The 13,985-nt window shown below is 43.3% G+C and overlaps 2 protein-coding genes across 2 annotated transcripts; both read right to left on the bottom strand.

Annotated features, from left to right (window-relative positions):
* Window positions 1-276: 276 nt before the first annotated feature.
* On the bottom strand, window positions 277-2,118 carry LOC126249458 (uncharacterized). The gene is made up of 4 exons (XM_049951112.1): window positions 1,821-2,118; window positions 1,402-1,731; window positions 426-508; window positions 277-378 (listed from the first exon to the last, which is right to left on the bottom strand). Exons 1-4 carry the CDS (start codon window positions 2,116-2,118, stop codon window positions 277-279), a joined length of 813 nt encoding a protein of 270 aa, XP_049807069.1.
* Window positions 2,119-11,895: 9,777 nt separating this feature from the next.
* LOC126249457 (uncharacterized) lies at window positions 11,896-13,661 on the bottom strand. Its single transcript, XM_049951110.1, has 3 exons — window positions 13,364-13,661; window positions 12,945-13,274; window positions 11,896-12,128 (listed from the first exon to the last, which is right to left on the bottom strand). The coding sequence occupies exons 1-3, from the start codon at window positions 13,659-13,661 to the stop codon at window positions 11,896-11,898; spliced, it is 861 nt and encodes a 286-aa protein (XP_049807067.1).
* Between the last annotated feature and the right edge of the window lie 324 nt (window positions 13,662-13,985).

Below are 13,985 nucleotides of genomic sequence, written 5' to 3'. Positions count from 1 at the left end.
AGATTAAGGAATATTTAAGAACTGCAAAAGACGCCCGACACCCCCAGGGGTGCCGGCGCAAGCCCGAGTGATGCCCCGTGCGAGCTGCTAAATTGCCACCCCCAGCCACCCCCCCACCCCCCGTACCTTTTTTTTACAAAACGTTTGTGGAATTTTATTTAAACAAATCTGTAGGAAATCTCAGCAATCAATCTCAATTTTTGTTTTTACTTTTCAGATCTACCCAGGTTTCGGCCACTGAGTGACACTCTCAAAGCTTTTAATATGTGCTTACATCTAAACCGTCATCTTGACAATTACGTTCAGCATAATGGTATAGATGTAAACATAACTCAAAGCATTGAGAATAGCCACACTGTGCCCGAAATCTTTGTAGATCTGGAAAATAAAAACAAAAATTGCCACTGATTGGTGACATTCTCTACAGATTTGTTCAAAGCAGTTCCTGGGCACCAGCTCAAAAATGGAGTCAAACCTGATCGAAGAAATCTAGCTAATTTTAACAAGCCTTGTGAATTTACAAAGTGTTCAAATGTGTGTGAAATCTTATGAGACTTAACTGCTAAGGTCATCAGTCCCTAAGCTTACACACTACTTAACCTAAATTATCCTAAGGACAAACACAAACACCCCTGCCCGAGGGAGGACTCGAACCTCCGCCGGGACCAAGCCGCACAGTCCATGACTGCAGCGCCTCAGACTGCTCGACTAATCCCGCGCGGCATGAACTTACGAGGTGTGGCTAGAAGAAAACCGGACAAGTACTGGTGAAACAATAAAACGAATGCAATGAGGCTGAAAGTCGCGTACAGTTAACGTAAACATTTTTCAATGATTGTGAACAGATAATGTATTCAACGGAAAACAAAATATATTTACAATTTAACGATAATTTGGTTTGAACAATAATATTTACAGTAACTATTTAATGTTGAACAAAATAAGAAACAACACAGTAAATAACCAAGACACTGATCATAATACAAAATTTTAAAAAAATGCTAGACAAATCGAACCTTCCTGGCTTTTGCTTGTACAAACTCTTTCACACGATCTGTGTAATTTAAGTCCTCTGCAAGCTCGTGCTCAATCGATATTGTTGCAAGATCATTCAAACGAGTTTGGCTCATCGTTGATCGGAGGTATGTCCTTATCAAAAATGGTTCAAATGGCTCTGAGCACTATGGGACTTAACATTTGTGGTCATCAGTCCCCTAGAACTTGGAACTACTTAAACCTAACTAACCTAACGACATCACACACATCCATGCCCGAGGCAGCATTCGAACCTGCGACCGTAGCGGTCACGCGGTTCCAGACTGAAGCGCCTAGAACCGCATGGCCACACCGGCCGGCTATATGTCTTTATCAATTTCAGTGTTGAGAAACTCCTCTCTCCACTCGCAACTGTCGCTGGGAGTGTTAGGAGAATTCTCAGAGCAATGTTAACATTAGGGCAAAAATTATGTCTTCCTATAACCATCAGAGTCTCTTTTGAACCTATTCCAGCTTTCAACAATGTTGAAAGCACTTTTAGTTCTTCCCTCAACTCCAGTGCATCAATGTCGCCTGACTCATGATCTTGCAAAATCGCTGCGAAGTTTCTACACTTTGTGTCCAGGCTGTCAGGAGGTGCATTCTTCAGCTTGCCGATGTCGTAGAGAAAATCAAAATAATCACAATGAGATTTCAGTTGATAGAATCTCTCATCCAAAGGTGTAGTTACTATGTCTAAAAGACAATAGTATAATTCAATCTTGTAACGTTTTGTTGGATCATCTATTGTCTTCCTTCATAGGTAAAGTGTATTGGCTTCTTACTTCGTCGCTGGGAAACTCTTATCCGTGGTAACGTTAGATCTTCTAGCTTTAATTCTGTAGCCAGTTCTTTGGAATCCGTCAAGAAAGACACAAACTTTTCTTCTGTTCTGCAGGTCTCAAAATATGCTTTCGTTTTTTCAAGCATTTCGACGGCCTCAGAAACATTTACGTCAATGGTCTGGAGGGTCTTATTGACTACACTGATGTGATGCAGAACGTCGTACCAGATTACCAGAGAAATGAGAAAAGTGTAATTTTTTATTTGATTCGCAAGTGCCGTTGCTTCTTGAGCGGTCATGCCATCGAATTCTTCTGATATCTGAACCAGTGCATCATAAACGCCTCCAACTTGAAACCTCAGGGGAGCAAGTGCACCTAGTATCGCTCAGTGGCTTCAGCGACAGGTTAGGCAGATACTTCTTCAAGACATCCCAACGTCGAACGGAGGGCGAGAAGTAGTCATACAAGCTTTTCACTGTCGAAAACATGGAAACAGCATATTTATAAGACATAGCGGCATCGTTTACAACAAGATTCAATGAGTGACTGCTACATGGTACATAAAATGCTCTCTTGTTCATATCTGAAATTCTTTTCTGGAGACCAGACTTCTTTCCTTTCATGTTAGCTCCATTGTCGTATCCTTGTCATCTCATATTACACAATAGGATTTTTTTATCTTCCAATAACTTGAGTACGACCTGCGTCAAAGTGGAGCTTGAAGAATCGGGCACTGGAAGAAATCCCAAGAAATGCTCCTGAGTTCGGACATCGTATACCCCGTTGAGTCTTGTCTCCTGGACGAAACGTACCACAACTGTCATCTGCTCAACTTTTGAAATATCTGGTGTGCAGCCCAGAATTATACTGTAATACCTTTCAGATTTCGTCATTAGTAGAATGTTGTTGGTTATAGATGATCCAATAAGATGAATTATTTCATTCTGTGTTTCTTTTCCAAGATAATGATGACCCTTGTTCTCACGTTGCTTTGCTTTGTTCTGTGCAGGTGCTCCATCATCACAGTGTCGAACTTTCCGAATAATTCAACAAGTTTCAAGAAGTTTCCGTTGTCAGGCTGAAAGAGTGTATCTGTACTTCCTCTCAAAGGCAGACATTGCCGACCCATGAAATGAATTATTGCTATTAAGCGCTCAAGAACGTTTTTCCAATGTTCGCTTTCAGTATTAAGAAGCCTTTGATGATGGGCGCCGACAGTTCGTGACTTTTTCAGTCCCTCGGAAAACACGATCCACTTTTTATGTGAACTCAAATTCTCGGTAGACTTCCCGTGACTTTAGAGATACGAAGCAAGGTGCCTCCAGTCGCTTATACCGTTCTTTGCAATTTTTACTGTAGATGACGAAAAAAGTTTGCAAAAAAAGCAGAACACAGCATCCTTGCTCTTTGATTACAACAACCAATGTCTATCTACTTCTTCTAAATTCAAAGAATAGCTGTAGTGCACGGGGCTGAAACGCCGATTGTCCGCATTTTTAGGACATTCTTCAGCTTCCTTAATGCGCTCGGGAGGACCTCGCATGACCAAAGTCGTTCGAATGCAGTCGGTAATAATTTCAGGCCATCTTCCGGGATCTGAGTCATTTGTGTCTTCCAGTTTAGGCTCGCCTTCAATCCCTTCTCCGGTGGTGAGTACCTCGGCTGATGTTCCTCCGGTATTTTCCGAATCGGGTCGCCTAATTTCAGTTCTGCCTGATGTTTCAAACTCGGAGCTTTCGTTAAAAAGCAGGTCTTCAGTCCAGACGAGGTCTGTTGAACATGTTGTGGATGGCCCACCGTCAGCATTGCTACTGTATGCGGTGGTTGCAGTACTGTGTTCGTCAACTTTCTGATCATGTCCTGAAGATAAGGATGTAGCTACAGTAGCTCCACTAGTTTCTGTACTTTCAGGATCTATTTTTGCACCCTCGCCGCTGCTAGGTCGTTCTCTCTTTGGCTTGAAATATCGTTTTAGTGCATCCATTTGCTTCTTATCGTCATCTTCCGTCAGCGCCCGCCTTTTCCTATATTCACTGCCAGACAGTCTTTTTCCACCGTCGGACGTGTTTCGATCCATCCTGTAAAGAGCGATTACGTGAAACTAACTGTTTATGTCAGTGTGCTAACTTTATTTGCAACACACTTCGCAGACAGTTTCCTGATATTCCACTGCACGTAAACGGAAAATGATGTTAGTGTAGGATACACTGTTCAGGAGATGAAGTCATAAGAATTCAGGCCGAATTTCACTACAGACGCAGGTCAAACGGTCAAAGAGTGGGGCGGAAGACAATGGAGAGAGGAAGAATAAGGAGATGGAGTAACATAATAATGCAATAAATACACACCCGGGCATCGATGGGTACTAATGCTAGTCGAAATATATTAACTCACTGCACTGTGGTTGCTCATTTCAAAGAACTGACACTGGACATCTGTGTTACTTCCATGTGTTACTTCTTTCGTGTCTGATTATAGAATAAGGGGTAACAAATTAGTCATCGCCATATTACTTCACTTGTCTTCGCTTTATTTTCATTCTAGCTATTGGGACGACGCGTGCTTATTTGCTGACTTGCTAATTTTTGAAGTAACAGATCATAAGAAAAATAAATTTTCCTATTCTGCAATCTAACTTACGAGTAACGTGCATGCGCAATACTAATTGTACGTTGTATGAAAAGTACTTACCAATTACATCCCAAGTTGCAAGAAATTCGGACGCACCAATTCTTCTGTTCTTACGAAACGCAATGAAAGTGCTTCTGACCAATCTTGACTTCCTCGGCCAACTACCGAAACGAATTCTGTAGTTTTCGTTGAAGAGAACGCAACAATACCTACTGCCTGGAAAGGCGAAGTGGTGACGCGGCAGTGCCCGGAACTAGATCACGTGACGAGGTACAGCGAGGCTACGGTGAAACTAGCGCCCAAGAAGATGAAGCACCAAGCTCGCAATAAGTATGTGAGCGATGATATGGATAAATGTATTATCAGGCAGCAATTTCTATGGCATTACGAACAATAGAAAGAATACGAACTTTGTGAAAATGCACAACTTTCGTCAAACAGAAATGTGCTTCAAAGTTAGCAAGGAAACCCTTAGAAGCAATGTTTTGTCTAAGGATTTTCGTTTTAGAAGGTGTCAAAATTAACGTTTTGTTTTTGCGGACGAGAGGCCATTATTGCTAAAAGACCATACTTTCTCAGGTTTTCATCAGAATCAAAGCGACCAGTAGTTTACTAAGATGAAACATGGATTCACACGCATTATACAGTAAATAAATGTTGGCAAAGTGATAATGTGCGAGTAGTATTGTCAAACAAAAGTGCCGGTCAGAGTTTAACTGTTGTTCATGCAGGCGGAGACAGGTGTCTCATGACTCAGAAACCAAAACGTCCGACTATCACTGAGAAACGGACAGCAAAAGTATTCAAAAATATGTCGAAGCCCAACTTATGCCAGGCTTATTAGCATTGTCTTTATCCCTTGTAATTACTCGCAGCGTATTTACCCATTCGGAATACATCTAGCCACTGTAGGTGTTGGACATGTTTGACTGTAGTGATGTTCAACCATTTTTTTCCATAATGCGGGAAGAATAAAACACTCGGAAACTGCCATTGAAGGGCTTAGCAAAATTGCTTCAGGCTAAACATGTAACCGCAGTATCGAACATTGCATTCGAATTTCCAAATTAGATTTCGTCTTCTGAAAAATTAGTTGTGAGTAAACGCACGCCGGCCTCTCTAGCCGAGCAGTTCTAGGCGCTTCAGTCTGGAACTGCGCGACCGCTACGGTCGCAGGTTCGAATCCTGCTTCGGGCATGGATGTGTGTGATGTCCTTAGGCTACTTAGGTTGAAGTAGTTCTAAGTTCTAGGGGACTGATGACCTCAGATGTTAAGTCCCATAGTGCTCAGAGCCATTTGAACCATTTTTGAGTAAACGCACGGCGCGTAACAGGCTGGCAGCGCTCCACTCATAAGAATACTGGCGTGTACGTCAAACTGCTTCCTCCTCTCTGTTCCTCCGGCGAAAACATGATGGTTTTGGCGAGGAAGAAATTAGTCCTCCTCCCTCCCCTTGTTCAACAGGGGCGGCCGGCAGGTAGTCGAGGCGCCATGCCACAGTTACCGAAGCCGCTCCCTCTGCGGTTTGGTTTCGAATCCCCTCTTGGGCATCAATGTTGGGGAAAAAAAAGAGGGGGGGGGCAGATTTGCCACCCCATGCGGCGGCACGTTTCGCACGTGCCTTACGCCGGCCCTGACCTGAGGTATACAAAATTCCATGTAGCTGTGGACAACTATATATTGGAACAACGAAAAGAGGTGTGAACACCTGCTTAGCCGAACATAAAAGAAACTGTCGCTTAGGACACATCGAATAATTGGCCGTAGCTGAGCATGTTTTTAGGGGTGGGAACCACGAAATTAAATTTAATGAGACAAGCGTTCTATCACGAACATCCCATTATCATGCGGGCATGGTTAGAGAGGCAATAGAGATTCACAAACACCATAACAACTTTAATAGAAAAGAGGAAGTGTTAAAGTTAGACAAAATATGGATGCCGACGTTGCACCAGCAGAATGACAATCGATTACTCTTAATCGAGAATGATGACTCCTTCCAAAGATAGGCTCCATAAACGCGAGAGTACCTGGAGCCTCAGTGGCAGTAGCCGGATGATCTCAGAAGATGTTTCCCGCAGATGGAGACGAAACGTTAGGTGGAAATTTTATACATCGACCACGGCCTCTCATCCCGGAAGTTTTAACCGAAGAATCTGCAAGAGACTCTTCCCTATCGTTGAGAAGTGCATAACCATCGAACAAGCCAGCTTTATGCCAGGGAGAAATTGCTGTGATCAAGTGCTATCCCTGACAACTCATCGAAAATGGTTTTCAGAAAAAGCTGAAGACAGCTGTGCCTACGACATGGTCTCGAAGGAGGACCTATTGGTAAAACTCCACAACTTATTTCCCAGCAACGCTTTTTTTCACCTTATGACTCAAAACCTCAGCAACAGAACCTTGCAAGTACTGTTAAATGACAGAAAATCAGATTCCGAATCCTTCCTCAGAGCTCCATTCTGGCCACACTTATGTCCTACATCTGCATGTCAGAATCCCTACCACAACGTCTCGAAAGTTTAGGTATGGAGATGATATAGCAATAGCCACATAGAGCATGAACTTAGCCCAAACAGAGGACACACTCATTCAAGATCTGCAAGTAATAAATGATTATTTTAGAAAGTGGGGACATATGTCAAATCTCAATAAAACATAAGTTTCAACCTTCCTTCCTTCAGGCCCACTTTCAAGTGAGAATATACACCACAGGAACCATCTTAGGACACAATCTGTATCCTAAATCTCTGGGAGTAACGCTTGATTAAATTTTGTCCTACAAACATAATCTCGAAACTGTCTCAGTACAGTAAAATCCAGAACAAACGTAATCCAAAAATTAAGAAATACATCTTGTGGTGCTGACGCCGACACCTTGAGAACCAGCATCGTCTCTTTGGCCTACTTTGCAGCTGAGTATTGTGCCCTTGTTTGGATTAATAGAAACCACACAAATCTTGTTGACGTCCAACTCAACCAAGCACTGAGATTAGTTAGAGAAACAGTCAGGTCAAATTCCACCCCATGACTACCTGGTGTGAGCAGCATACGACTGCCCCAGACCGGGATTCTTTCTGTGAAATCAGCATTGCATATTCATACCGATTCTGTCCATCTTAGCAGTGAACGCATGGAATTGGGACTGAAATCAAGAAATCCCCCAGTGAAAACAGCTACAAACTTCTGAACTCTACTACAGACGATGCGCGGTTGATGCGCCTTGTCACAGTTCGCGCTGCTACCCCCGTTAGAGGTTCGAATCCTCCCTCGGGCATGGGTGTGTGTGTGATGTCCTTAGCGTAAGTTAGTTTAAGTTAGATTAAGTAGTGTGTAAACCTAGGAACCAATGACCTCCGCCGTTTGGTCCCATAGGGACTTACCGCTACCACCACTACAGACAAACGTTGGTAATCACAATGGAGACAAGAAGTCAGAAACTGCAAACTCATGAAGGACCCAACAATCAAAGTCACTGGTTTCAACCTTAGTAGAAGGGTATGGTGTAACTTCAACAGAATCCGCACTGGACAGGGAATATGCAGTAAATCAGTGTTTCAATGGAGAATGATCGAAAATTGTTCATGCGAAATGTGTGAAACCACTGGCTGCAGCATTGGATTGGCTGAAGAACCTATGTTTGTGATATACTCTGAAGCGCCAAAGAAACTGGTAAGGCATGCGTATTTAAATACACAGATATGAAATAGGCAGACAACAGTGCTCCGGTCGGCAACGTCTATATAAGACAAGTGTCTGGCGCAGTTGTTAGATCGGTTACTGCTGCTACAATGGCAGGTTATCAAGATTTAAGTGACTTTGAACGTGGTGTTATAGTAGACGCACGAGCGATTGGGTACAGCATCTCCGAGGTACGGATGAAGTGGGGATTTTTCCGTACGACCATTTTACGAGTGTATCTTGAATATCAGGAATCCGGTAAAACAACAAATCTCCAACATAGATGTGGCCGGAAAAAGATCCTGCAAGAACGGGACCAACGACGACTGAAGAGGACAGAAGTGCAACCGTTCCACAAATTGCTTCAGATTTCAATGCTGGCCCATCAACAAGTGTCAACGTGCGAACCATTCAACGAAACATTATTGATATGGGCTTTCGGAACGGAAGTCCCACTCGTGTACCCTTGATAACTAACTGCAAGACACAAAACTTTACGCCTCACCTGGGCCCGTCAACTCCGACACTGGACTGTTGACGACTAGAAATATGTTGCCTGGTCTGACTAGTCTCGTTTCAATTTGTATCGAGCGGATGGAGGTGTGCTAGAAGTACTGTACCTCATTTCTGTACCCAGTCGTCCTAGGATGGGAGTGGATGGTCTGGAAACAAGGGCAATTAGACTTATTAAAGGGGCAGTGAGAATTAGGGCCGAACCTAACAAAGTGGTTGTACCCTTACGAGACTGATCAATACATAGTAAAGATCGCGCACTTGAGTTGCTATTTTTACACACTGCAACCTTTTAGCTAGGATCTGAATTAACAGAATACAGTGTTTTAACAGAGAGATAAATGATCCACCGCCTGCAAAATTCCACAGTACCAGTCAGAACGAAGTCATAGACGATGACATGGCTGAGATAGTAGAAATTCCTCAAAATGACCAGCACAAATTAACAAATCTTCTAAGCAAGCATAAAGTGATGTATTCATTTCACCAAGGGAAGACAAAGGGCTTTACCTGTGAGCTCCAAATGAAGCTGCAGGCACCCTATTACATCAAACCACGCCAGAGCCCATTAGCTATGTGTGACACAGTACAAAGAGAACTGGACAGAATGTTGCCAGATGATATGGCAGAACCATCTACTAGTCACTATAATAGCCTTATAGTTGCTGAGCCTGAAAAGGATGCCTCAGTACAACTGGCACTGGCAAGCAGAATATTAAATAAAATTATACACTACTGGCCATTAAAATTGCTACACCAAGAAGAAATGCAGATGATAAACGGGTATTCATTGGACAAATATATTACACTAGAACTGACATGTGATTACATTTTCACGCAATTTGGGTGCATAGATCATGATAAATCAGTACCCAGAACAACCACCTCTGGCCGTAATAACGGCCTTGATACGCCTGAGCATTGAGTCAAACAGAGCTTGGATGGCGTGTACAAGTACAGCTGCCCATGCAGCTTCAACACGATACCACAGTTCATCAAGAGTAGAGACTGACGTATTGTGACGAGCCAGTTGCTCGGCCACCATTGACCACACGTTTTCAGTTGGTGAGAGATCTGGAGAATGTGCTGGCCAGGGCAGCAGTCCAACATTTTCTGTATCCAGGAAGGCCCGTACAGCACCTACAACATGCGGCCGTGCATTGTCCTACTGAAATGTAGGGTTTCGCAGGGATCGAATGAAGGGTAGAACCACGGGTCATAACACATCTGAAATGTAACGTCCACTGTTCAAAGTGTCGCCAATGCGAACAAGAGGTGACCGAGACGTGTACGCAATGGCAGCCCATACCATCACGCCGGGTGGTACTCCGGTATGGCGATGACGAATACATGCTTCCAATGTGCGTTCACCGCGATGTCGCCAAACACGGATGCGACCAGCATGATGCTGTAAACAGAACCTGGATTCATCCGAAAAAATGACGTTTTGCCATTTGTGCACCCAGGTTCGTCGTTAAGTACACAATCGCAGGCGCTCCTGTCTGTGATGCAGCGTCAACGGTAACCGCAGCCATGGTCTCCGAGCTGATAGTCTATGCTGCTGCAAACGTCGTCGAACTGTTCGTGCAGATGGTTGTTGTCTTGCAAACGTCCCCATCTGTTGACTCAGGTATCGAGACGTGGCTGCACGATCCGTTACAGCCATGCGGATAAGATGCCTACCATCTCGACTGCGAGTGATACGAGGCCTTTGGTATCCAGCACGGCGTTCCGTATTACCCTCCCGAACCCACCGATTCCATATTCTGCTAACAATCATTGGATCTCAACGAACGCGAACAGCAATGTCGTGATACGATAAACCGCAATCGCGATAGGCTACAATCCGACCTTTACGAAAGTCGGAAACGTGATGGTACGCATTTCTCCTTCTTACACGAGGCATCACAACAACGTTTCACCAGGCAACGCCGGTCAACTGCTGTTTGTGTATGAGAAATCGATTGCAAACTTTCCTCATGTCAGCACATTGTAGGTGACGTCACCGGCGCCAACCTTGTGTGAATGCTCTGAAAAGCTAATCATTTGCATATCACAGCATCTTCTTCCTGTCGGTTAAATTTCGCGTCTGTAGCACGTCATCTTCGTGGTGTAGCAATTTTAATGTCCAGTAGTGTAGTAGACGAAAGAAACTGACCCAAATTAATGGATGAATTGCTCCAGAAGTTTGATGGCGTGCAAACTACGACTAATCTGGAGCTTACAACAGGGTGATGGAAGATGAGACTAGCACCTCATTGTCGACAGTAAGCTGCCAGTGGAAGGACATACCAAATGACTCGACTCTTGGAGTATCATTGTCAGCCTATGTAAGAGCTCTCAGTCAAGTGCTGGGATCTGAATTAACAAAGGAGGCGATCATCTATGTTAACGACTTTCTAATAGCTGCGAAATGCTAGAAGGGATACAATACAACATTAGCAAGAGTGTTGCAGGCCATCTCCCTCAACAGTGTGTCTGTAGATCTGAAGACGTCTGTGTCTGCTGAGAGAAACATTAAGTTTTCAGGACGTGTAATCAGTCATGATGGGATATTGCGAGACTTCGCTAAACTCGAGGGTATACTTGAAGTGACTGAGCTGAAGACCACATAACAAGTGTGGGCTTTTATGAGAATGACTGATTTCTACAGAAAATTTATGAGGTATCAAGCTGTCAGTACTCTGCACCTGTTAGCCCTCACGAGTCACAATTCTGTGTGGAAGTGTCAATAGTAGTTCAGAAGGATTAAACAGCAAATTTGTAATGCCTCAGAACTATATCATCCAGACCTTAGATGACAGTTTCAGCTAGTGACGGACTGCTCAATTTTTGGAAGTGGGGCGGAATTATTTTAGATGATGGAGTACGAAAGTGCAATGATTCGAAGAACAGTAGCTTTTTTCAGTGGACTACTTACGAAAGTTCTGGCCAAGTATGGCATCGAAACAATCTTCAGACACACCAAGAAGATTAAGGAATATTTAAGAACTGCAAAAGACGCCCGACACCCCCAGGGGTGCCGGCGCAAGCCCGATCGATGCCCCGTGCGAGCTGCTAAATTGCCGCCCCCAGCCACCCCCCCCTCCCCCCCTGTACCTTTTTTTTACAAAACGTTTGTGGAATTTTATTTAAACAAATCTGTAGGAAATCTCAGCAATCAATCTCAATTTTTGTTTTTACTTTTCAGATCTACCTAGGTTTCGGCCACTGAGTGACACTCTCAAAGCTTTTAATATGTGCTTACATCTAAACCATCATCTTGACAATTACGTTCAGCATGATGGTATAGATGTAAACATAACTCAAAACATTGAGAATTAGGCACACTGTGCCCGAAATCTTTGTAGATCTGGAAAATAAAAACAAAAATTGCGACTGATTGGTGACATTCTCTACAGATTTGTTCAAAGCAGTTCCTGGACACCAGCTCAAAAATGGAGTCAAACCTGATCGAAGAAATCTAGCTAATTTTAACAAGCCTTGTGAATTTACAAAGTGTTCAAATGTGTGTGAAATCTTATGAGACTTAACTGCTAAGGTCATCAGTCCCTAAGCTTACACACTACTTAACCTAAATTATCCTAAGGACAAACACAAACACCCCTGCCCGAGGGAGGACTCGAACCTCCGCCGGGACCAAGCCGCACAGTCCATGACTGCAGCGCCTCAGACTGCTCGACTAATCCCGCGCGGCATGGACTTACAGTTAACATAAACATTTTTCAATGATTGTGAACAGATAATGTGTTCAACCGAAAACAAAATATATTTACAATTTAACGATAATTTGGTTTGAACAATAATATTTACAGTAACTGTTTAACGTTGAACAAAATAAGAAACAACACAGTAAATAACCAAGACACTGATCATAATACAAAATTTTAAAAAAATGCTAGACAAATCGAACCTTCCTGGCTTTTGCTTGTACAAACTCTTTCACACGATCTGTGTAATTTAAGTCCTCTGCAAGCTCGTGCTCAATCGATTTTGTTGCAAGATCATTCAAACGAGTTTGGCTCATCGTTGATCGGGGGTATGTCCTTATCAAAAATGGTTCAAATGGCTCTGAGCACTATGGGACTTAACATCTGTGGTCATCAGTCCCCTAGAACTTGGAACTACTTAAACCTAACTAACCTAACGACATCACACACATCCATGCCCGAGGCAGGATTTGAACCTGCGGCCGTAGCGGTCACGCGGTTCCAGACTGAAGCGCCTAGAACCGCACGGCCACACCGGCCGGCTATATGTCTTTATCAATTTCAGTGTTGAGAAACTCCTCTCTCCACTCGCAACTGTCGCTGGGAGTGTTAGGAGAATTCTCAGAGCAATGTTAACATTAGGGCAAAAATTATGTCTTCCTATAACCATCAGAGTCTCTTTTGAACCTATTCCAGGTTTCAACAATGTTGAAAGCACTTTTAGTTCTTCCCTCAACTCCAGTGCATCAATGTCGCTTGACTCACGATCTTGCAAAATCGCTGCGAAGTTTCTACACTTTGTGACCAGGCTGTCAGGAGGTGCATTCTTCAGCTTGCCGATGTCGTAGAGAAAATCAAAATAATCACAATGAGATTTCAGTTGATTGAATCTCTCATCCAAAGGTGTAGTTACTATGTCTAAAAGACAATAGTATAATTCAATCTTGTGGAGTTTTGTTGGATCATCTATTGTCTTCCTTCATAGGTAAAGTGTATTGGCTTCTTACTTCGTCGCTGGGAAACTCTTACCCGTGGTAACGTTAGATCTTCTAGCTTTAATTCTGTAGCCAGTTCTTTGGAATCCGTCAAGAAAGACACAAACTTTTCTTCTGTTCTGCAGGTCTCAAAATATGCTTTCGTTTTTTCAAGCATTTCGACGGCCTCAGAAACATTTACGTCAATGGTCTGGAGGGTCTTATTGACTACACTGATGTGAAGCAGAACGTCGTACCAGATTACCAGAGAAATGAGAAAAGTGTAATTTTTTATTTGATTCGCAAGTGCCGTTGCTTCTTGAGCGGTCATGCCATCGAATTCTTCTGATATCTGAACCAGTGCATCATAAACGCCTCCAACTTGAAACCTCAGGGGAGCAAGTGCACCTAGTATCGCTCAGTGGCTTCAGCGACAGGTTAGGCAGATACTTCTTCCAGACATCCCAACGTCGAACAGAGGGCGAGAAGAAGTCATACAAGCTTTTCACTGTCGAAAACATGGAAACAGCATATTTATAAGACATAGCGGCATCGTTTACAACAAGATTCAATGAGTGACTGCTACATGGTTCATAAAATGCTCTCTTGTTCATATCTGAAATTCTTTTCTGGAGACCAGACTTCTTTCCTTTCA

Source organism: Schistocerca nitens, chromosome 3 (genome assembly GCF_023898315.1).
Source record: "Schistocerca nitens isolate TAMUIC-IGC-003100 chromosome 3, iqSchNite1.1, whole genome shotgun sequence".
Lineage (NCBI taxonomy): Eukaryota > Metazoa > Arthropoda > Insecta > Orthoptera > Acrididae > Schistocerca > Schistocerca nitens.
Note: the sequence above shows the minus strand (reverse complement) of the source record. Positions and strands in the feature narration are given on the sequence as shown.